The sequence below is a fragment of the Triturus cristatus genome, chromosome 6 (genome assembly GCF_964204655.1).
Source record: "Triturus cristatus chromosome 6, aTriCri1.1, whole genome shotgun sequence".
Lineage (NCBI taxonomy): Eukaryota > Metazoa > Chordata > Amphibia > Caudata > Salamandridae > Triturus > Triturus cristatus.
Genome location: NC_140589.1, coordinates 1,796,760,274 through 1,796,786,161, shown reverse-complemented (window position 1 = coordinate 1,796,786,161; position 25,888 = coordinate 1,796,760,274). Strand labels below are relative to the sequence as shown.

General features: G+C 50.9%; 1 protein-coding gene across 5 annotated transcripts in view; it reads left to right on the top strand.

Moving 5' to 3' along the window:
• The window catches only part of ESCO2 (establishment of sister chromatid cohesion N-acetyltransferase 2), a 293,480-nt gene that overhangs the window by 113,750 nt on the left and 153,842 nt on the right, over positions 1-25,888 (top strand). For all 5 annotated transcript variants that reach the window (XM_085613127.1, XM_085613129.1, XM_085613128.1 and 2 more), the window contains one exon: positions 21,016-21,076. In XM_085613127.1, the coding sequence (XP_085469253.1) occupies positions 21,016-21,076 (61 nt within the window). The remainder of the gene's footprint in view (positions 1-21,015; positions 21,077-25,888) is intronic.

Genomic DNA, 25,888 nt, shown 5'->3' with positions numbered 1-25,888 from the left:
TGTCCCTTGGTTCATACGCGATTCCTGCGGCATGTGAAAAATCCAGAGAGTATTCACCAATACACCCTTCGCCCCTGTGTGAACCGCTGCAGATATTAATTGCCTCTTGCTTCCCGGATGATCAGTAAGGTTCACGATTCTCCTTGGCTAGGCTGAATGTCTTTAAACTGCACGTGATCGAGGAGTCGGTTAGCGATCGCCTGGCCCCCCAAACTGTATCGTTATGTATGTCTGCTTAGTTGTACTCAATGGACTCTGTTTATCCATGCCTGCGACGTGTCTTCTCCGCCATCTTGTGTCATCGCATCCGCACCTCGTACTCTTTTTCTTCCCCCGAGTGTCAGGCAGCCGTAACATTTACACAGTTCACTGCCAGGAACGTTTATTCCTCGGTCTGAGAATTGTACCTCATTCGCCTCTCGACCCCAGTGTCCATATATCCATCACTAGTGACGATATTCCTGGCTAACAACCTTCGCTCCCAGCTCCTCCCGTTCGGTGCCGGATATACACGTCGCGTTCTGGAGTCTCCGAGCCTTGCAAAGTCCAGTTTTTACCGTTCATCTTGTGCAGACTGTGTTCGCTGCCTCCCCCCCCAGCCCCCCCTGCTTTTCTGCACGGAGCGGTCCCGGTTTCAGCTAATGTCGGCCTTGGCAATCTGGTTTAACGGGGAGTTTTTCTATCCTGCATCCGCCATGTTCAGCGGTTAGCCACGCCCCCCTACCATGTTTGTTATGGGCAGTTATTACTCATTAAAAGTTTTTATAGATAATAATCTTTGTTCTTCAAAGCGTTCTTTTTATTTGTATAGTACACATGCTTTTATTTTATTTTTTTCAATCCAAATGATGTGTAATATATAGTATTGTATTTCAAGCTTTTGTGTTCTACTAAGTGAAATTGAATAAAGCTTATATTGATTAATTAACTCCATCTTATTACCAGATTCTCAAACTATCCATACATCAGCATTCCTTTTGTAGGTGCATCTTAACCAGTGGAGTGGGATGCAGGGGACATCTAAGCAAAGGGGTTGCACATTGGTGCATTCTAGATTGAAATGTCTAACACCACTTTCATTTTCAGCAGTGTTTTCACTCTAAATGTAGTCTATCTCTTTATTTTGCAATGTGATGAGTGTGCATGTCAAATGAAACTTAAGTTCACATAATTCTCTATCTGTCCCTGAACGTTTCATTCCCATCCTAGGTTTTTGAACTGCTGTGGGCTGAAGCCTACTGATCTGGCATCAGTTGGGTATACTCTGTCAAAGCTTCACACCTTTGTTTTCCAAGTGCAGCACTACTGCAATATGCCTTTGTTGACTGTATCAGGGCACTATGCCTTGCAGCACATGCAGGATTAAAAAAATTGCCATGCTACAAATCTTTAGTGCTCTTCTAGTGTTTTCTGGTGTGCCTTTGTACCCTACAGAGCTGCAGGAGGCTCCAGTCGGACTATCACTGTCAGGTCCTCTCCCTACACGGTCTGCACCCGTAGCACCTGCTACCGGTCCTATACTGGCACCAGTGCAAGCCTTCATGACCTGTGGTACACACTGGTTCCCACTGCATGGAAGTTGTTGCCGGCTGCATCATGGCTGATAGATGAGCCTGTGCCAAGGCCCATATCAGACCCATAACTGACATCGACCTAATGTTGCAGTACAAAATAACCAAAGCACAGCCAGCTGTTGTGCTGCCTGATTCCAACCAGACGCATCTGAAAGAAACACGTTAGTTAGATTCCTTACCGTAGAATATCCCCCGGCGTCAGGCTGGATCCGGAAAGATTTTTTGTCATCAGTACCCCTGTGCGTCGGTAGGCGTCGTCTGCGGCTCCGCGTCCTCGCTCGCTGACGTCAGTTCTTCTTTTTTCCACGCCAGCAAGCGCAGATCCGGGAAGAGCGTACCCTTAGTAATTTTTTGACTAACTTTTTGGACATTTTGTCTATCTTTTTCTAGTCTACTTCGACTCCTGGTGCCGGTAGGGATGCCCGGGTTCAAGCCGTGTGACGTCTGTCACCGACTGATGTCGGTTACCGACCACCACCGTCGGTGTCTCTACTGTCTTGAGGCCGACCACGATGACAAGTCGTGCCCCGACCGAAGGGCCTTGACGTCGAAAGCTAGGCGGGAGCGGTCCCGCATCTCCTCAAGATCCGGCAGTCGGTTCCACGCCGCTCGAGGTCCCGGTCTAGGAGGAAGTAGAGTCATCACCGCTCGTCTGGATTCAAGTCCTTGCACTTAGTAAGTCGAGGCATGGCAAAAAGAAGTCGAAGAAGCAACATCGCTTTTCCGACTCCCCTCGCTGGTCGCGCAATACGGCAGAGGGTTCGGGTGGCACCACCTGTGTGCCACCGTCGGAGCCGCAGGAGTCCCATCCGGCCACACACCCTTCGGTCCCTGGGCTTCATGCGACTCCGGGCGAGATTCGAGACTTCCTCGTGGCCATGAGGACTCTATCTGCCGTCGAGGCCTGCCGGCGCGCCTCTGGGCCCCGCCGGTCCGACTGGGGGGTCCTAGCGAGCCGGTGGCTTCGGCACCGTCGTCTACTTCGGTCCAGACGCCGCAGGCTCCCGTGGGATCCAGGTCTGGATCCTGGTCGACGCCAGTTGACCTTACGACTCCTCCGCTGGCGCCGACCGCTATGGTGTCGCTCCCTCGTTTCAGCCCCGGTCCGGCGTTGGAGCGGCGCCATTCAGCGCCGTCTCTGGCGTTGATGGGTGAGCCTTTCGCCTATGACCCGGCTCCGTCATTTCTGCCCGTTTACCAGGACAAGGATGAAGGGGAGGACTGGGAGGGGTCTGAGGACCCTCTGGCAGAGCAGTGCCAGTTCAGTCAGGACTGGGCAGATGAGCTGGGGGAGGCCAGTGGTCTAGACGCTTCGCTGGACACTGGTTTCATCTCTCCTCCTTCCGTGGCTATGGAGGAGGGTGCTACTTATGCTGTGGTGCTGCACAGGGTGGCCCAGGCCTTGCACCTGGAGCTCCCTGCAGCGGCCGTGAGGACTAACCTCACTGAGGTGCTTCAACCGCACTTCGGAGCCTCTGCTGCAGTTTAATGAGGCCCCCACCGACGTTCTGATGGGCACTTGGTCCAAGCCCTCCACAGTCTCTCCTGTGAATCGGAACGTGGCCCGGTGCCACCGCCCAGCTCCGGGCGACCCCTGCTTTTTGTCCGTACACTCCACCCCTGAGAGTCTGGTTATCCAGGCCTCCACGTCCCAAACCGCCTTCCTGTCCGCACCTCCAGACCGGGATTCCAAAAGGATGGAACAGCTTGGCAAGAAACTGTTTTCCTCACCCAGTCTTGGGTTGCGGTCCATTAATACCGCATGCCTTTTGGACCGTTACACCCACTCTCTGTGGTATATGGTGGCCGACGTGCTGCCCCAGTGTCCAGAGGCCCAAGTCATCCTTGTGGCTCCGGATTGGACACGAAGATACTGGTATCCTGAGCTACTCAGTCTGTCAATCGATCCCCCGATTCGACTGCCTATTCAGGAGGACTTTCTGTCGCAGCAGCAGGGGACGGTCCTCCACCCGAACCTGTCCAGCCTCCACCTCCATGCGTGGAGATTGAGCGGCGGCAGTTGATGCCATTTGACTTACCTCCTGAAGTCTGTGATATCATTCTGTCAGCCAGGCGTCCCTCCACTAAAACGGTATACGCCTACAGGTGGAACAAATTTGTGGCATGGTGCACAGCAAAGGCTGTGGATCCCCTTTCCGCCCCTCTTTCTGAGGTTCTCCTCTTTCTTCTTTCCCTGGCCCAGCAGGGCTCTGCTCTGGGCACCATCAAGGGATATCTTTCAGCTTTTCCGCCTTCTAGAGGCTTCCTGATCAGCCTTCTCTCTTCAAGTCCCCTGTTGTAAATAGATTCTTGAAAGGCATTACTCACATGTTTCCTCCTGTTCCCTTTGTCATGTCTCAATGGGACTTTAATCTGGTGTCAACTTATCTGATGTGCGCTCCCTTTGAGCCACTTCATACTTGTCCTCTTCGTCTTCTGACTCTCAAGACTGCTTTCCTGGTTGCCATCACCTCTTCCAGAAGAGTGAGTGAGCACCAGGCTCTTTCTTCTAATCCTCCTTTCCTTTCTGTTCATCCAGACAAGGTGGTTTTAAGGACCCGTCCTTCTTTCTTTTCAAAGGTTGTCACGCCCTTCCACATCGGGCAGACCATCACTTTGCCTACCTTCTTTCCGCCTCCGCCTCCCTCGAAAGAGGAAGAGAGGCTCCACCGCCTGGACCCAAAATGTGCGCTCTCCTTTTATCTGGATCGCACAAAACAGTTCCGGGTGGACGACCAACTCTTTGTTGGCTACGTGGGCGCTAAGAAGGGGCGGGCAGTGCACAAGCGAACCATCTCTCGGTGAGTCGTTTTCTGCATTAAGGCCTGTTATTGCTTGGCTAAGAAGGGTCCTCCGGTGGGGCTGAGGGCCCATTCGACTCTGGCCACACAGCTACTACTGCCTTGGGACGGGAAGTCCCTCTGCAAGACATTTGTCAGGCAGCTACGTGGGCCTCTCTGCACAAGTTTGCCGAGCATTACTGCCTGGACAGCCAAGTCCGGAGAGACCGCGTCTTTGGCCGTTCCGTTCTCCAGGACTTCCTAGTGTGATCTTGGTTCGCAGACCCACCACCGGGGTTGGTATTGCTGGGGTATCTATTCTAAGGTAAGGAATCTAACTAACGTGTTTCTTTCAGATGCACAAGTTACTTACCTTCGGTAACAATATATCTGTAAGAAACATTAGTTAGTTAGATTCCTTACCGCCCCACCCATCCTCCCCGTTTTGCAAACCGATATCTAGGGTTACGGTCATCCCTTTTAGGGCCCTAGTGTCATAGCACCAGTGTCGGTTTCTTGCATGGCTCTGCTTTCCTGGCGTGGAAAGCTATGTACAGAACTGACATCAGCGCACGAGGGCGGCGTCTAAGTACACCGACGTCATCCCGGCGATCTCGACGACGGACGCAGAGCCGCAGACGACGCCTAGAGACGCGCAGGGATACTGCTGACGAAAAATCTTTCCGGATCCAGCCTGACACCTGGGGATATTCTAAGGTAAGGAATCTAACGAACTGTTTCTTACAGATATATCGTTACCGAAGGTAAGTAACTTGTGCTTTTGCTACAATGCACATATTATCAGAGGCTTCGTTCTCTATTTGACTCTAACTCTGGTCCTCTTTGATAACTGGGGGCACCACAGGACACTTATGTTGATGGAGAGTGGGGTGGCTTGCTTCCCCCTCAGTATACTGATGATGCTTTATACCTTGACCTACAAAATGCAGTGGGCTGACCCCCTTCCCTGAAACAGAGCTTAACTCGCCACCTGGGCCACCAATGAAGGTAAGTGGCTCTTTTGCAATGGTGGTTCGGAGGGCAGCTGAGGTACATGGATTACAGTTGCCCTCGATTGTGACAAAGACAAATGTTCTGAGACAGTTTCTCCAAACTGGGCAGGTGACATCAAAGCCCTTACTCTCATTAAATGATGCCCTTATGGATACCGTGATGGCTACGTGGTCGAAACCATGTTCTTGTCTGCTCTTTAGTTGGTTAGTAGTTACACGACACAAGAATCCAGATTTCCTCATCAAGTTCTCTAATTCTGAAAGTCTTATTGTGCATTCTTTGACTCCTAAGGTTACTCGTAATTCATTTCTGACTAAACCCCAGATACGTCATCCAAACAGATTTATGCTCTGGCAAATGGATGTTTTAATCTGCCAGTTCGACTTTGCTGCCCATAAATGCAGTCTGCTTGTTTGCCTATGTACACATGCTTCATGGGGGCATGGCCAGCTAGATCACGCCAGCGGTCCCGGACCTTCTTAGGACCTCCCAGGCTCAGACAGGCCATGATGAACAGGATGTGCTGAAATACATGTTCGAGGCATATGAGCTGCAGATTGTACACTTAGCATAGATCGCCATCTGGTGTTGGGCCCGGATGTTTGCAGTTTGTTTTTCTTCTTGGACAGTCTTTGGAAGTCACGAGTTTGGTGACTCCTCCTTCGGTCCGTACTGCGCATGGGCTTCGGCTCCATCCTCAGATTGTTTTTTTCCGCCATCGGGCTTGGATGTGATACTTCGTGCTCCGGCTTCGAACTTCTACGGTTCCAGCCTCGACGGAAAATCCTCGTATCTTCGAGTTTCTTCATCATCATCTTCATCTCTCGAAGCGGCACTTTTCTCCATCCCGTACATCGGCACCGGCCTTCGGGCCCTCCTCGACTCCGGTCCCGGCCGATGGAAAGGACTCCGTTCAAAAAGTGCCCAAAATGTGGGTCTAAATTTCCCCACACCGACCTCCATCAGGTGTGTAATCTTTGCCTCTCTCCAGAACACGAGGCCAGAGACTGCCCCGCCTGTAAGTCTTTTCGATCGAAGAAAACCATCCGGGATCGAAAAGCTCGACGCACCATGGCGCACTCATCGTCTGCAGCTCCACCGGACATCTTCGGAGACGGCGCCGAAGCTTCGGGGCAAACACACACCGAGCAGGAAGAAGACGTCGTCAGCGCTTCCGAAGCCGACGACTCCGACGTGGAGGACATCACACCGGCGCAGCGGGCCGTGAGTACTGTGCCCCCTCCCACCCCCGCGCCCAAAACCAAAGAGACTCAGGTTACTCCCTCGCCTGCCGGCCTGGGCAAAACCAAGACCAAAGCTTCGATCACCCCACCTTCGGGCTCGGTGTCGAAGCATCCAAAGTCTCACGGCAGCTCGGGATCGAGCCAGCCGACGCCCGGTGCCGAAAAACAGCATCCGGCACCGAAGAAAGCAATATCCAGCTCGACTCCGAAGCCACCGGTGCCGAAGCCTGGACTCTCGGTGCCGACCAAACACAAACATAAATCTGTCGGCACCGACGCTCCGACGCCGAAAACTCCTTCGACGCCGAAAAAACAGGAGGCCCCAAAAAAGCATGGCGCACACAAACCATCGAAGTCCTCGGCTCCGAAATCACCGGTGCCGACGGACGATTCGACGCCACTGGCTCGGTTTACACCAGACCCTCTACAAAAGACTCTGTCCAAAGATCCAAAGACTGGACTTTTGACTTTAATTATCAAGAAAAGACGCCTTGATACTCCGGCTCCTCCTCCACCACCCAAAAGGAAGGACTCTGCTACTTCTCCCCTCAGAGTGCCCTCCCCACTACCGCCTCCCCTACCTCCTCCACCACCTCCACCCCCTCCCCCTCCCAGGTCTCCGCCACCTCCACCTCACTACGATCCGGCCCCATCCCCAGATCCGGATGATGGGGACCCGGACAATTACCCGGCGGACGTCCCAATGGATCCCACTCCACCAGGGACCCCAGACCCATGGGAGGATTACAATAACCCTGATATACCAGATATACCTCAGGACGACCTATACCCATCCAGGCCGTCTCCTCCAGAGGACTCCTTAGGGTTTCATCATTTAGTGCAGAGAGCAGCACACTACCATGGGGTGGACATGCACAGTGAACCAGTGGAAGAAGACTTCCTACTGGACACATTTGACATACAAGACAAATCCACTTCTATTTTACCCATGCTTAAGGGTGTCACCAAGCACGCTACAGAGGTGTTCAAAGACCCTGTCAGGGCCAGAGTACTGAACCCTAGAATAGAGAAGAAGTACAAAGCGGCACCCACAGTCCCTGCATACATTAAGGGCCCTGCTCCCCTAGATTCCCTAGTTGTCTCCACAGCTAGAAAGCGGGCTAACTCCCAATCCTCAGGAGAAGCCCCACCGCCAGACAAGGAATCTAAACTTCTGGACGCGTCTGGTAAACGCACCGCCTCCCAAGCTGCAAACATATGGCGCATTGCAAACACACAAGCACTGCTTGCGCGATATGACAGAGCACACTATGACGAACTAGAGGCTCTTATGCAGCACCTTCCAGAAAAACACAAGCGCAAGGCTCATGACCTGATACAGGAGGGTAAACTAATTACAAACACCTCCATTAAGTGTGCCCTCGATGCAGCCGACACTGCTTCTAGAGCCATAAATACAAGTGTCCTGCTTCGTCGCCATGCCTGGCTCAGGATCTCAGGGTTCAAGCCTGAAGTCCAGGCGTCCATACTCAATCACCCCTTTGACCAACAAACTCTCTTTGGGCCAAAGGTAGACGAAGCGCTGGAAAAGATGAAAAAGGACACAGACACAGCAAAGTCTATGGGGGCACTCCAAACACAAGCCTCTAAACGTTCCTTTCGACGCTCGTCCTTTCGTGGCACAGGCAGAGGCTCCTCCACCGATAACGCCTCTACCTCCTACAAGTCCCCTCCTCAAAATACCTTTTCAAAGGGCAATCAAAGGGGTGGTTACAGAGGCAACAACAATAAGGGCAGGGGCAAAACCAACAACACCCGTTCTGCCACCCCACCCGCACAATGACTCCCCTCCGCTCCCCCCAGACCATCCCACTCCGGTCGGGGGCAGACTACAAGACTTTATCCACACATGGGAGTCCATAACATCGGACAAATGGGTGACCCAAATCATTCGGTCAGGGTACTGTCTCGAACTAACATCTACCCCACCCAATATCCCACCAAGGCACCGTCCAATGTCTCAAGAACATTCCACACTGCTCAAACAAGAGGTACTCTCACTCCTCCAAAAACACGCTATAGAGCAGGTCCCCGTCAATCAACAAAATCTAGGGGTCTACTCCCTATATTTCTTAATACCAAAGAAAGACGGGACCCTCAGACCCATTCTCGACCTCCGGCCTCTAAATGCCTACATACATTCAGACCATTTTCACATGGTCACCCTACAACAAGTCCTCCCACTCCTCTGCCAGGGAGACTTTCTCACAACCTTGGATCTAAAAGCCGCGTCCTACCACCAATGTGTGCAACATACAAACAGCACCATCCAACTGCTCCACCAGCTAGGCTTCACGGTGAACTACCAAAAGTCCCACCTCATACCATCTCACACAAAGCAATATCTCGGGGCCACTATAGACACCTCCAAGGGTATTGCCTATCCAAACTCAGCGAGAATCACAAGCATTCAAGCCTTACGCAAAACATTCCTTCCTCAACACTCTCTTCCAGCAAGAGTGTTTATGAAGCTCATAGGAATGATGGCGTCTTGCATCTTCATAGTGCCCCATGCAAGACTCCACATGCGTCCACTTCAAGAGTGCCTAGCACAACAGTGGAACCAGGCCCAGGGTCAGCTGACGGATCTGGTGTTGGTGGACGGCCGCACACATCACTCTCTGCAGTGGTGGAACACCACAAACCTTTCCAAAGGGCGGCCGTTCCTGGACCCGGTTCCTCAGGTGATTCTAACAGCGGACGCATCGCTCTCCGGCTGGGGAGCGCACCTCCTACACCTCACCATGCAAGGTCTATGGACGCCACAGCAAAAATCGCTCCACATCAACCATCTGGAGCTCTTGGCGATCTTTCTAGCCCTAAAATCTTTCCAAAAACAGATTTCGGGCAAAGCAGTCCTCATTCGCACAGACAACATGACTGCGATGTATTATATACAAAAACAGGGGGGGACACACTCTCCCCAGCTCTCCCGCTTAGCCCAGAGCATATGGAGATGGGCAATTCCCCAAAACATCTTTCTCCTGGCACAGCACGTTCCAGGCGTACAAAACACCATGGCAGATCTGCTCAGCAGACAAACGCAACAACTACACGAATGGGAACTGCATCCACAAGTTCTTCACCCATTCTTCCAACAGTGGGGGCATCCTCACATAGACCTCTTCGCCACTCTCGAAAACAAAAAATGCCCAAGCTTCGCCGCCAGATACCCACACCCATTGTCCAAGGGCAATGCGATATGGATGAACTGGTCAGGCAGATTTGCATACGCCTTTCCACCTCTCCCACTAATTCCATTAGTGGTCAGGAAGCTACAACAGCACTCCCTCACACTCATTCTGGTAGCTCCCACGTGGGCCAGGCAGCCGTGTGCGCTCTCCTTTTATCTGGATCGCACAAAACAGTTCCGGGTGGACGACCAACTCTTTGTTGGCTACGTGGGCGCTAAGAAGGGGCGGGCAGTGCACAAGCGAACCATCTCTCGGTGAGTCGTTTTCTGCATTAAGGCCTGTTATTGCTTGGCTAAGAAGGATCCTCCGGTGGGGCTGAGGGCCCATTCGACTCTGGCCACACAGCTACTACTGCCTTGGGACGGGAAGTCCCTCTGCAAGACATTTGTCAGGCAGCTACGTGGGCCTCTCTGCACAAGTTTGCCGAGCATTACTGCCTGGACAGCCAAGTCCGGAGAGACCGCGTCTTTGGCCGTTCCGTTCTCCAGGACTTCCTAGTGTGATCTTGGTTCGCAGACCCACCACCGGGGTTGGTATTGCTGGGGTATCTATTCTAAGGTAAGGAATCTAACTAACGTGTTTCTTTCAGATGCACAAGTTACTTACCTTCGGTAACAATATATCTGTAAGAAACATTAGTTAGTTAGATTCCTTACCGCCCCACCCATCCTCCCCGTTTTGCAAACCGATATCTAGGGTTACGGTCATCCCTTTTAGGGCCCTAGTGTCATAGCACCAGTGTCGGTTTCTTGCATGGCTCTGCTTTCCTGGCGTGGAAAGCTATGTACAGAACTGACATCAGCGCACGAGGGCGGCGTCTAAGTACACCAACGTCATCCCGGCGATCTCGACGACGGACGCAGAGCCGCAGACGACGCCTAGAGACGCGCAGGGATACTGCTGACGAAAAATCTTTCCGGATCCAGCCTGACACCTGGGGATATTCTAAGGTAAGGAATCTAACTAACTGTTTCTTACAGATATATCGTTACCGAAGGTAAGTAACTTGTGCTTTTGCTACAATGCACATATTATCAGAGGCTTCGTTCTCTATTTGACTCTAACTCTGGTCCTCTTTGATAACTGGGGGCACCACAGGACACTGATGTTGATGGAGAGTGGGGTGGCTTGCTTCCCCCTCAGTATACTGATGATGCTTTATACCTTGACCTACAAAATGCAGTGGGCTGACCCCCTTCCCTGAAACAGAGCTTAACTCGCCACCTGGGCCACCAATGAAGGTAAGTGGCTCTTTTGCAATGGTGGTTCGGAGGGCAGCTGAGGTACATGGATTACAGTTGCCCTCGATTGTGACAAAGACAAATGTTCTGAGACAGTTTCTCCAAACTGGGCAGGTGACATCAAAGCCCTTACTCTCATTAAATGATGCCCTTATGGATACCGTGATGGCTACGTGGTCGAAACCATGTTCTTGTCTGCTCTTTAGTTGGTTAGTAGTTACACGACACAAGAATCCAGATTTCCTCATCAAGTTCTCTAATTCTGAAAGTCTTATTGTGCATTCTTTGACTCCTAAGGTTACTCGTAATTCATTTCTGACTAAACCCCAGATACGTCATCCAAACAGATTTATGCTCTGGCAAATGGATGTTTTAATCTGCCAGTTCGACTTTGCTGCCCATAAATGCAGTCTGCTTGTTGTGCCTATGTACACATGCTTCATGGGGGCATGGCCAGCTAGATCACGCCAGCGGTCCCGGACCTTCTTAGGACCTCCCAGGCTCAGACAGGCCATGATGAACAGGATGTGCTGAAATACATGTTCGAGGCATATGAGCTGCAGATTGTACACTTAGCATAGATCGCCATCTGGTGTTGGGCCCGGATGTTTGCAGTTTGTTTTTCTTCTTGGACAGTCTTTGGAAGTCACGAGTTTGGTGACTCCTCCTTCGGTCCGTACTGCGCATGGGCTTCGGCTCCATCCTCAGATTGTTTTTTTCCGCCATCGGGCTTGGATGTGATACTTCGTGCTCCGGCTTCGAACTTCTACGGTTCCAGCCTCGACGGAAAATCCTCGTATCTTCGAGTTTCTTCATCATCATCTTCATCTCTCGAAGCGGCACTTTTCTCCATCCCGTACATCGGCACCGGCCTTCGGGCCCTCCTCGACTCCGGTCCCGGCCGATGGAAAGGACTCCGTTCAAAAAGTGCCCAAAATGTGGGTCTAAATTTCCCCACACCGACCTCCATCAGGTGTGTAATCTTTGCCTCTCTCCAGAACACGAGGCCAGAGACTGCCCCGCCTGTAAGTCTTTTCGATCGAAGAAAACCATCCGGGATCGAAAAGCTCGACGCACCATGGCGCACTCATCGTCTGCAGCTCCACCGGACATCTTCGGAGACGGCGCCGAAGCTTCGGGGCAAACACACACCGAGCAGGAAGAAGACGTCGTCAGCGCTTCCGAAGCCGACGACTCCGACGTGGAGGACATCACACCGGCGCAGCGGGCCGTGAGTACTGTGCCCCCTCCCACCCCCGCGCCCAAAACCAAAGAGACTCAGGTTACTCCCTCGCCTGCCGGCCTGGGCAAAACCAAGACCAAAGCTTCGATCACCCCACCTTCGGGCTCGGTGTCGAAGCATCCAAAGTCTCACGGCAGCTCGGGATCGAGCCAGCCGACGCCCGGTGCCGAAAAACAGCATCCGGCACCGAAGAAAGCAATATCCAGCTCGACTCCGAAGCCACCGGTGCCGAAGCCTGGACTCTCGGTGCCGACCAAACACAAACATAAATCTGTCGGCACCGACGCTCCGACGCCGAAAACTCCTTCGACGCCGAAAAAACAGGAGGCCCCAAAAAAGCATGGCGCACACAAACCATCGAAGTCCTCGGCTCCGAAATCACCGGTGCCGACGGACGATTCGACGCCACTGGCTCGGTTTACACCAGACCCTCTACAAAAGACTCTGTCCAAAGATCCAAAGACTGGACTATTGACTTTAATTATCAAGAAAAGACGCCTTGATACTCCGGCTCCTCCTCCACCATCCAAAAGGAAGGACTCTGCTACTTCTCCCCTCAGAGTGCCCTCCCCACTACCGCCTCCCCTACCTCCTCCACCACCTCCACCCCCTCCCCCTCCCAGGTCTCCGCCACCTCCACCTCACTACGATCCGGCCCCATCCCCAGATCCGGATGATGGGGACCCGGACAATTACCCGGCGGACGTCCCAATGGATCCCACTCCACCAGGGACCCCAGACCCATGGGAGGATTACAATAACCCTGATATACCAGATATACCTCAGGACGACCTATACCCATCCAGGCCGTCTCCTCCAGAGGACTCCTTAGGGTTTCATCATTTAGTGCAGAGAGCAGCACACTACCATGGGGTGGACATGCACAGTGAACCAGTGGAAGAAGACTTCCTACTGGACACATTTGACATACAAGACAAATCCACTTCTATTTTACCCATGCTTAAGGGTGTCACCAAGCACGCTACAGAGGTGTTCAAAGACCCTGTCAGGGCCAGAGTACTGAACCCTAGAATAGAGAAGAAGTACAAAGCGGCACCCACAGACCCTGCATACATTAAGGGCCCTGCTCCCCTAGATTCCCTAGTTGTCTCCACAGCTAGAAAGCGGGCTAACTCCCAATCCTCAGGAGAAGCCCCACCGCCAGACAAGGAATCTAAACTTCTGGACGCGTCTGGTAAACGCACCGCCTCCCAAGCTGCAAACATATGGCGCATTGCAAACACACAAGCACTGCTTGCGCGATATGACAGAGCACACTATGACGAACTAGAGGCTCTTATGCAGCACCTTCCAGAAAAACACAAGCGCAAGGCTCATGACCTGATACAGGAGGGTAAACTAATTACAAACACCTCCATTAAGTGTGCCCTCGATGCAGCCGACACTGCTTCTAGAGCCATAAATACAAGTGTCCTGCTTCGTCGCCATGCCTGGCTCAGGATCTCAGGGTTCAAGCCTGAAGTCCAGGCGTCCATACTCAATCACCCCTTTGACCAACAAACTCTCTTTGGGCCAAAGGTAGACGAAGCGCTGGAAAAGATGAAAAAGGACACAGACACAGCAAAGTCTATGGGGGCACTCCAAACACAAGCCTCTAAACGTTCCTTTCGACGCTCGTCCTTTCGTGGCACAGGCAGAGGCTCCTCCACCGATAACGCCTCTACCTCCTACAAGTCCCCTCCTCAAAATACCTTTTCAAAGGGCAATCAAAGGGGTGGTTACAGAGGCAACAACAATAAGGGCAGGGGCAAAACCAACAACACCCGTTCTGCCACCCCACCCGCACAATGACTCCCCTCCGCTCCCCCCAGACCATCCCACTCCGGTCGGGGGCAGACTACAAGACTTTATCCACACATGGGAGTCCATAACATCGGACAAATGGGTGACCCAAATCATTCGGTCAGGGTACTGTCTCGAACTAACATCTACCCCACCCAATATCCCACCAAGGCACCGTCCAATGTCTCAAGAACATTCCGCACTGCTCAAACAAGAGGTACTCTCACTCCTCCAAAAACACGCTATAGAGCAGGTCCCCGTCAATCAACAAAATCTAGGGGTCTACTCCCTATATTTCTTAATACCAAAGAAAGACGGGACCCTCAGACCCATTCTCGACCTCCGGCCTCTAAATGCCTACATACATTCAGACCATTTTCACATGGTCACCCTACAACAAGTCCTCCCACTCCTCTGCCAGGGAGACTTTCTCACAACCTTGGATCTAAAAGCCGCGTCCTACCACCAATGTGTGCAACATACAAACAGCACCATCCAACTGCTCCACCAGCTAGGCTTCACGGTGAACTACCAAAAGTCCCACCTCATACCATCTCACACAAAGCAATATCTCGGGGCCACTATAGACACCTCCAAGGGTATTGCCTATCCAAACTCAGCGAGAATCACAAGCATTCAAGCCTTACGCAAAACATTCCTTCCTCAACACTCTCTTCCAGCAAGAGTGTTTATGAAGCTCATAGGAATGATGGCGTCTTGCATCTTCATAGTGCCCCATGCAAGACTCCACATGCGTCCACTTCAAGAGTGCCTAGCACAACAGTGGAACCAGGCCCAGGGTCAGCTGACGGATCTGGTGTTGGTGGACGGCCGCACACATCACTCTCTGCAGTGGTGGAACACCACAAACCTTTCCAAAGGGCGGCCGTTCCTGGACCCGGTTCCTCAGGTGATTCTAACAGCGGACGCATCGCTCTCCGGCTGGGGAGCGCACCTCCTACACCTCACCATGCAAGGTCTATGGACGCCACAGCAAAAATCGCTCCACATCAACCATCTGGAGCTCTTGGCGATCTTTCTAGCCCTAAAATCTTTCCAAAAACAGATTTCGGGCAAAGCAGTCCTCATTCGCACAGACAACATGACTGCGATGTATTATATACAAAAACAGGGGGGGACACACTCTCCCCAGCTCTCCCGCTTAGCCCAGAGCATATGGAGATGGGCAATTCCCCAAAACATCTTTCTCCTGGCACAGCACGTTCCAGGCGTACAAAACACCATGGCAGATCTGCTCAGCAGACAAACGCAACAACTACACGAATGGGAACTGCATCCACAAGTTCTTCACCCATTCTTCCAACAGTGGGGGCATCCTCACATAGACCTCTTCGCCACTCTCGAAAACAAAAAATGCCCAAGCTTCGCCGCCAGATACCCACACCCATTGTCCAAGGGCAATGCGATATGGATGAACTGGTCAGGCAGATTTGCATACGCCTTTCCACCTCTCCCACTAATTCCATTAGTGGTCAGGAAGCTACAACAGCACTCCCTCACACTCATTCTGGTAGCTCCCACGTGGGCCAGGCAGCCGTGGTACACCACGCTACTACAACTATCAGTGGTGCCACATCAAAAACTGCACCTATCCCCATGCCTCCTAACCCAGAACCATGGAGAAATCAGGCACCCGGACCCAGCTCAGCTCAACCTGGCGATCTGGCTCCTGAGATCTTGGAATTCGGATACCTTAACCTTCCCCCTGATTGCATGAACATCATCATGGAAGCCAGACGTCCTACCACTAGAGCATGCTATGCCGCAAAGTGGAAAAGATTTGTAATTTACTGCCGTAATAATACAATCAACCCTCTAGATGCATCCATACAGCACATCATATGCTATCTGCTCCATCTTCACAGGTGTAACCTGGCATATTCATCCATACGCCTACACCTAGCAGCGATCGCTGCTTATCTACAAAACAGACAGCATTTATCACTCTTCAGAGTGCCCGCTATTAAAGCCTTCATGGAAGGCCTTAAACGAGTAATTCCTCCCAGGGCACCACCTTCCCCTGTATGGAATCTAAATTTAGTTCTCACACGACTAATGGGTCCGCCCTTCGAACCAATGCACAAATGTGAGCTACAGTTTCTCACCTGGAAAACAGCTTTCCTTGTAGCTATCACTTCCCTTAGAAGGGTTGGTGAAATACAAGCGTTCACCATACAGGAACCCTACATACAAATGCATCACAGCAAGGTCATACTTCGCACAAATCCGAAGTTTCTGCCCAAAGTCATTTCCCCCTTCCATCTCAATCAATCAGTGGAATTACCTGTCTTCTTTTCGCAACCCCAATCTGTTGCGGAAAGGGCCTTACACACACTTGATGTGAAATGGGCGTTGCTATACTACATACAAAGAACGCAACCCTTCAGGAAGACTAAACAATTGTTCGTTTCCTTCTCTCCACCACATAAAGGCAACCCTATTTCTAAATCAGGGATAGCTAGGTGGATTGTAAAATGCATACAGATTTGCTACCAAAAGGCTAAAAGAACATTATCTGTTCCGCCTAAAGCCCATTCTACAAGAAAGTTAGGGGCTTCTATGGCCTTTCTAGGGAATATACCCTTAGATGACATCTGCAAAGCAGCCACATGGTCTACACCGCACACCTTCACAAAACATTACTGTGTAGATGTGCATTCCAAGCAGCAAGCTAGAGTGGGCCAGGCTGTACTAAAGACACTATTTCAAACCACTGCAACGAATACCGGTGGTCGCCGCTAGGGTTGGGTACTGCTATATAATCTATGCTAAGTGTACAATCTGCAGCTCATATGCCTCGAACGGAATATGCTACTTACCAGTATGCATCTGTTCTTGGCATGTAGAGCTGCAGAGTTGTACACGCCCACCCGCCTCCCCGGCTACCTGTATCCGTTCCAGTACATCTTATTTAGATACTACACACATGGGTTTCTCACTGTGATTACCAAGCTCCATCATTTCCCTGTTGGCGAAAAACAATCTGAGGATGGAGCCGAAGCCCATGCGCAGTACGGACCGAAGGAGGAGTCACCAAACTCGTGACTTCCAAAGACTGTCCAAGAAGAAAAACAAACTGCAAACATCCGGGCCCAACACCAGATGGCGATCTATGCTAAGTGTACAACTCTGCAGCTCTACATGCCAAGAACAGATGCATACTGGTAAGTAGCATATTCCTTTTCTTGCTGGTCTAGACACCATAGGCTATGTTAATAGAGCAGTTGGCACGAGTGTTGTGCTTTGAAGGCATGCCTGGTTGTGGTTGAGTGAGTTTTCTGGTGATGTGCAAGCATCTGCTGTTGGACGTGGCTGTCAATGGACCTAGGCTCTATGGAGAGCCAAGCCCCCACCTCTCGGGCCAACCCTGGCGTATTACCACCCACTCCACCAGATAGGCAATCCCAGAGGCTGGGTATATTTGACAAGAGAGTGTTCTTTTCTGCCAACTTTGCACTGTGGTCGGTAAACACCAGCTACCTCTTGGGATGTTATTTTCATACAATCTGGGATTCAGTTGCGCAAGTGCTGCCCATGGTCTCGGAGGTGGCCTGAGTCATACTCCCGTCCGCTATTGCTGACGGGACAAATGCAGCAAAGTTCACCATAATATGTCGACTGGACATGATGACTTGCTGGTAGACAGATTTGATAGTCGGTGGCCCTTCAGTGCTGGCTGAGAACCCCAGGCTTTTCAGGGAATGTCCAAGCCTCGCATATGTACATGCACTTTGATGACTCTTGTCTTTTTGAAGAGAAGGCGGACTCGCCGCTGGAGCGCTTTAAGGACCGTAGGGCTACAGCCAAGTCCTTGTGCTTATCCACGGTCTTCTTGTCAAATCCAATCTGCCTTCTGCTCCTTTCGTGGTCACAGATGGGTTTCCCAGCACGTCCATACACATCCAGCCACCACTGCCAACAGGCTTCAAAGTTCCAGTCTCTCCCTACCTTGACAATTAACTGTTGAAGGTGGGCTCGCCATAGGCAGTTGTCTCCCACCCCCAGACTACGGCGAACCTTCTGCACTCACTGGGGTTCACTTTCAACATGTCATTCATACCTGGCTCCTTTCAAGCTGCTCCTTTTCATCTGAGCTGGTCTGGACACAGTGCAGTTTTTGGCCTATCCTCCTGAGCGGCAAGTGTAGGATATTCATGCCATGATTCAGATGTTTCAGCCTCTATCCTGGATTTTACTGAGAATGAGCCCGAGGTTGTTGATCCACATGGCCTCCTCCATCCTGCTTGTAACATGTCCGTTGGTGTATGTGGGCTCTAAAGTGAGACCTGAAGTCCCCAGTGGGTGTAGCATCAGGGGAATCTCGCCGACATGGTCCAGATCTTGGAGGGAACTGCAAAAGATCTACAGTGGTGGCTGACGAACTGCGAATTGGTCAATGGCTGACCCCTCTCCCTTCCCCAACTTGATCGTACTGTAGTGACAGATGTCACGCCTGGGCTGGAGTGGCCATCTGGCAGAAGTGCAGATCAGAGGACTCTGGTCTCTGGCGTAGTCCAGGCTCCACCTCAACCACTTGGAGCTTTGAGCCATTCGCTTGGCATTGAAAGCCTTTCTTCATCAACCAAGGAAGGCTGGTGCAGGTGTTCACGGACACCACCACCACCACCACCACCACCCGGTACTGAATGAAAAAAAAAACATGGAGGGGTGGGGTCGTGGACCCTTTGTCAAGAGCCCTGGTGTCTCTGGATATGGCTGGAAGGCTAGGGCATTTCCCTAGTGGTTCAACACCTGGCGGGCTCCCTGAACACCAGGGCGAACAATATCAGCCGAAGATGCCTAGCAGATCATGAATGAAGTCTTCATCCAGAGGCAGTGCAAGTTTTTTTTTTTTTTCTTTAAGATTGGGGAGAGCCTTAATTATTCTCCTTGCCACTGCAAACACTCAATGTCAGCAGTTTTGCTTTCTGGAGTGTCCAAGGTGAGACTCGCTCACAGACACTTTTTGTCTTGAGTGGAGCTCCGGCCTCCTGTTTGCCTTTTTGCCTATGCCACTCATGCCCTGAGTTGTCAAGAAGAGCAGGAATGACCGAGCTCAAGTTATTCTTGTGGCTCCAGATTGGGCATGTAGAGTTTTGTGTTCCAAGCTGTTGTGGATGAGCATCAGTTCCCTGCTCAGACTGCCTCTTCAAGCAGAAAAAGGGGACAGTCCTGCAACCGAACCTGCAAACCCTTCACCTTCATGCATGGTGATTCAGCTGCGACAGTTGACAGTTTTTGACCTTCTTCCCGAAGTCTTTGTTAATCCGGCAGTCAGCCGGTATACGCCTGTCGCTGGGATAAATTTGTGTTGTGGTGTGCTCCTAGAAACATTGATCATCTTTCTGCACCTCCTTCCAAGTTTCTTCTGTTTGCTCCATCTTTAGCCCAGCAGGGCTCTGCTTTGGGCACAGTTAAAGTTTATTTATCACCCATTTTGTCATTTTTTGCTGTTCTTTATGAAGTCACCTGTTGTGGCTAGGTTCCTCAAATTTTACAACATATGTTTTCTCCCAGGCCATTCATCAAGCCCCAGCGGGGATGGAAACCATGTCCTGACTTTTTTAATGTGTGCGGCCTTTGAGTCTCTGCACAATTGCTGTCTTTGGCTATTGTCCTTCAAGACTGCTTTTTGAGTAGCCATAACGTCGGCCAGGAGGGTCAGCGAATTTCAGGTACTCTCTGCACACCCTCCCTACACCTTCTTTGTAGTAAGGGAGGGCTGTGCAGAGACCCACCTGGGTAGGCATTGCTTGGGTGTTTTAGTCTAAGGTAAGGACTCTGCTAGAAGTCTTGATCATATGAACAAGTTACTTACCCTCGGTAACTCTTCTAGTCGCAGAATCCCTACTGACTCTTCCCTGCTCTGTTAACCAATTATGGTAAAAGGGTGATCCTTCTAAAGGCCTTGGAGTTTCACACCAGTTGCCAGTCTTTGTGGCTCCGCACCTATAGTGTGGAAAGTCATGAAAGTCACTGACATCAACACATCGGGTTGGCGCCTATAAAGGTACCGCACAGGCCCTTTCCAGTGCGGATGACATCGATGCGATGCTGAGCAACGCCACCTACTTGTGCATAGGTGTACTGCACAAAAAGTCAGGATCCAGACTGACTCCTGAATCTTCAGCTAGATAGTTTCTCCCAGATAAGGCATTACCGAAGGTAAGTAACTTACTTGTTTTTCTGGACATATTGGTGCTGAAGGCTAGGGTGGCCTTTTATTGAACGTTGTGACTCCCTTCCATGTTAGGCAATGTATCATTACACCCCCACCCCCTCAAAAGAGATGGATCGTCCTAGGCATTAAGATATGCTGCACACTGGCCAAGAAACACCTCTGATTGTGTGAACCCATTCCACACCCAAGGCTGTTATAATGGTGCTTGCATGAAGGATGCTGTCCTCAACATGTGCCAGGCTGCAATATGGGCTAACCACAGATTCCTTACTGCCCTCCTACCTTCATTTTCTGTGGTGTGGTCTTGGTAATATCTAAAACGCACCTAAGTTAGCAAATAGCACACCATTACCCGCAATTGTTTATGCTTTGCATCTGAGGCCATGAAAAGGAAAACAATAAGAAACTGATGTCAGCACGCAGGGGTTGCGCTTATATGCCACCTACTGACGTGCAGGAGCACTGCTGAAGAATTCTTCAGATTCAGCCTGGTTCCTCAGGGATATTCTAAAGGTGAAAAGTCTGCGTTATATACAGTATCCACCAAAGAGCATGCAGTATAGAGTCGACAGTGAAAGAGTTTAAGACATTAATTATTAATCCATCCCGTAGCATACTTATTCTTTGCTGCATTTGGTCTATTTAGTAGTGATTTGTGTAATTGCTTTCTAACAAATATTTTAACTGTTTCTTTACTAGGGTGTCTATCAAAACAGACAATATATCCGATCTTCAGTACACCCTCAACTGCTAAGAAAAGGTCAGTTGATAATTTTGAACTGAATTTGTTTTGCCCAGAATATATGATGAGGTATGTTTAATGTACTTTAGGGGAAAAGAAGTGTAAGGGCAAAACAATATTTGTGATACTGCTTGTACATCAAGATTTGGTTTTAAACATGTTCAGTGTTGTCTACAAATAATATAAAAAGTGCTGTATGGAATCTCGTTTTCTTTTTCAGGCTATAAGAATAGTTATTGTCTTTGGACCTCTGTGTTTCTGAGTAGATATTTAAAGAGAACCAAAGATAGCAGACAGAGCAGACAATCATGAATATACTACTCAAACTACATTAGTTCCACACCCCTTATTGGCTTAATTCAGAATTGAGTAAACCAATCTCTTTCTTACTCTGTACCTGTTTGGAGTTCCATTTCGTAACATTTCTAAGTGGGTGGGGAGAGGAGTGAACGATCCTAAAGGCAGCCCATAGAAAATTGTTTCGAATAATTCTCCAAAACACATCCAGAAACCGGTCCTTAGCAAATAATATACAGAATACAATGTTCGAGGCATATGAGCTGCAGATTACACACTTTTGCATAGATCGCCATCTGGTGTTGGGCCCGGATGTTTGCAGTTTGTTTTTCCTCTTGGAAAGTCTTTGGAAGTCACGAGGTCGGTGACTCCTCCCTTGGTTCGCATTGCGCATGGGCTTCGGCTCCATCCTCAGATTGTTTTTTTCCGCCATCGGGCTCGGATGTAATACTTCGCGCTCCGGTTCCGAACATTCCAGTTCGACGATCGAAGCGGAATCCTCGCTCTCCGCAGTATTGTTCAGATCCTGATCTCCTCAATCACCTTGTTCTTCGACACACCTTCGATTCCAGTCATCGACGGCGGCCTTCGGGCCTATCCAGGCTCCGGTCCCGGCTGATGGAAAGAACTCCATTCAAGAAGTGCCCTTGATGTGGGTCCAAATTCCCCCACACCGATCTTCATGAGGTATGCAACCTCTGCCTCTCCCCTGAACACGAGGCTCGAGACTGTCCCGCCTGCGAGTCTTTTAGATCCAAAAAGACTATTCGAGATCTAAGAGCCAGACGAAAAATGGCGCACTCCTCGACTTCCGTTCCAGTCGACATCTTCGGGGACGACGTCGAAGCTCCGGGACAGCAGCACACCGAAGAGGACCTAGTCAGTGCTTCCGAAGCCGACGACTCGGATGTGGAGGACATCACCCCTGGCGCAGAGGGTCGTGAGTAAAATACCCCCTCCCACACCGACACCCAAAAAGGCTTTGGTCATGCCTTCGCCTCCGGGCCTAGGCAAGACCAAAGACACTGCTTTGAACACCCTACCTTCGGGCCCGGTAAAGAAGCCTAATAAGCCTTCTGGCGGCTCGGGCTCGAGCCAGCCTGGCAGCGGTGCCGACACTTCAGCACCGAAGAAAAGATAGGCCTCTACCTCGACACCGAGCTCCGCACCAAAGCCCTTGGTGTCGAAACCCAGCCTCTCGGTGCCGACCAAACATCATAAGACCATCGACACCGACACTCCCGCGCCGAAGCCTGTCTCGGCACCGACCAAAAAATCGGAGGTTCCAAAAAAGCACAGCACAGACAAGCCTAAAAAGCCATCAGCCCCGAAAACCTCGGCGCCGACGGAACAGCCAGTGTCGCAAGAACTATTTACACCGGATCCTTTGCAAAAGACACTTACCAAGGATCCAAAAACTGGACATTTGGACAAACCAGCTCCACCTCCAAAGAGGAAAGACTGTGCTACCTCCCCTTTCAGAGTGCCTTCCCCACCTCCTCCGCCCCCTCCGCCTTCTCCACCCCTGCCTCATCGCTCTCCGACCCAGTCTCCAGACCATGATGATCAGGGGGACCCCTACTACGACCCAGCAGATGTGCCACAAGACCCCACCCCTACAGGATCCCCAGACCCATGGGATGATTATAATAATCCAGACATCCCAGATGTCCCACAAGATGCCCTTATCCATCCAGGCCATCTCCACCAGAAGACTTATTAGGTTTTCACCACCTACTTCAGAGGGCGGCACATTACCACGGGGTAGAGCTACACACTGACCCAGTAGAGGAAGATTTCCTCCTAGACACCTTTGACACTGCACATAGGTCTACTTCTATACTACCTATGCTCAATGGGGTAATAAAACATGCGCCAGAGGTTTTTAAAGACCCAGTCAGGGCTAGGGTCCTCAACCCATGCATAGAGAAGAAGTATAAAGCTGTCCCCACAGATCCTGCCTACATCAAGGGGCCAGCGCCACTGGATTTCCTAGTGGTATCCACTGCAAGGAAGAGATCAAATTCCCAGGCGTCAGGCGAAGCACCACCGCCTGACAAAGAGTCAAAGCTCCTGGATGCGTCAGGAATACGCACTGCGTCACAGGCAGCCAATATATGGCGTATCGCCAACACTCAAGCGCTATTGGCCAGATACGACAGAGCGCATTATGATGAACTAGAAACCATCATGCGCCATCTCCCAGAAAAATACAAAAATAGGGCCAATGAATTAATTCAAGAGGGTAAGACCATAACTAACACCTCTATACGCTGTGCCTTAGACGCAGCAGACACAGCCTCCAGGGCCATTAACACTAGTGTCCTCCTCCGTCGCCACGCTTGGCTGAGAGTTTTAGGCTTTAAACCTGAGGTACAAGCCTCCATATTAAACCATCCATTTGATCAAGAACATTTATTCGGTCCAAAGGTAGATGAGGCCCTCGAGGATGAAGAAAGACACAGATACGGCGAAATCTGTGGGAGCCCTACAGTCACACCCTCCTAGGCGCTCCTTTCGCCGCTCTTCCTTTCGGGGCACGGGCAGAGGCTACTCCTCAGATAGCGCGTCCACGTCCTACAAATCCCCTCCTTAGTCCACCTTCACAAGGGGTTATCAAAGAGGCGGCTATAGAGGCAATAACAATAAAGGCAGAGGCAAAACAAATACCGCCCGCTCTGCCACACCGCCTACCCAATGACTTTCCCCTGCTCCCTCCAGACCATCCCACTCCGGTCGGGGGCAGACTACAAAATTTCCTTCACGTCTGGGAGTCCATCACATCAGACAGATGGATGACCCAAATTATTCGTTCAGGGTACTTTCTAGAACTCACATCTACCCCCCCCCCCCAACATTCTACCCAGGCAACGCCCAATGTCACAAGAACATTCCACGTTACTAAAACAGGAGGTAATCTCCCTCCTACAGAAACAGGCGATAGAACAGGTCCCCCCGATCAGCAAAATGTAGGGGTCTACTCCCTATATTTTCTGATACCAAAAAGAGCAGAGACTCTACGACCTATCTTAGATCTCCGGCCTCTAAACACATATATACATTCGGACCATTTTCACATGGTAACACTTCAGCAGGTACTTCCGCTCCTCTCCCAGAACGACTTTCTCACCACACTGGACTTGAAAGACGCATACTTTCACATTCCGGTACACCATGCCCACAGAACGTACCTCAGATTTGTAGTGGACGGGCAACACTACCAGTTCAAGGTGCTCCCATTCGGGGTCACAACAGCACCAAGGGTATTCACCAAGTGCCTAGCGGTAGTGGCGGCATATCTCAGAAGACCGCACATTCACGTCTTCCCATATTTGGACGACTGGCTGATAAAAGCCGCGTCCTACAACCAATGTGTACACCACACCGCCACTACAATTCAACTACTTCACCAACTAGGCTTCACGATGAACCACCAAAAGTCCCAACTAACACCATCCCACATAAAGCAATACCTCGGTGCCACCATAGACACCTCAAAGCCATAGCCTACCCCAATCCGGCCAGGATTGCAAGCATTCAGGTTTTGCGTCAGAAATTCTTACTTCAACACTCCCTTCCAGCAAGAGTGTTTATGCAACTGATAGGGATGATGGCCTCTTGCATTTTCATAGTGCCTCATGCAAGACTCCAGATGCGTCCACTCCAAGAGTGCTTAGCGCGCCAATGGAACCAAGCCCAGGGGCAACTGACAGATCTGGTGTTGGTAGACGGTCGCACCCATCGCTCTCTGCAGTGGTGGAACACCACAAATCTTTCCAGAGGTCGACCGTTCCTAGACCCGGTTCCACAAATAATCCTGACACCAGACGCATCGCTCTCCGGCTGGGGAGCTCATCTACTACACCTCACAGTGCAGGGCACCTGGACGCCGCAACAAAAGTTACTCCACATCAACCATCTGGAGTTACTGGCAATCTTTCTAGCCCTAAAATCCTTTCACACACAAATTTTAGGCAAGGCAGTCCTTATTCGCACAGACAACATGACCGCCATGTACTACATTCAAAAACAAGGCGGCACACACTCTCCACAGCTCTCTCAACTAGCACAGAGCATATGGAGATGGGCAATTCCACACAAAATCTTTCTCCTAGCCCAGCATGTCCCAGGAGTCCAAACACCATGGCAGATCTGCTCAGCAGACAGACGCAGCAGATCCACTAGTGGGAAATTCACTCGCAGGTTCTTCACCCGTTCTTTCAGATGTGGGGGCATCCACAGATAGACCTATTCGCCACCCACGAAAACAAAAAATGCCCTAGCTTCGCCGCCAGATACCCACACCCATTGTCCAAAGGCAATGCAATATGGATGAACTGGTCAGGCCAATTTGCGTACGCCTTTCCACCTCTCCCACTAATTCAATTAGTGGTGCGAAAGCTACAACAGCACTCCCTCACACTGATTCTAGTAGCTCCAACATGGGCCAGACAACCGTGGTACACCACGCTGCTGGAACTCTTGGTAGTGCCACACCAAAAGTTGCACCTCCCACCATGCCTCCTAACCCAG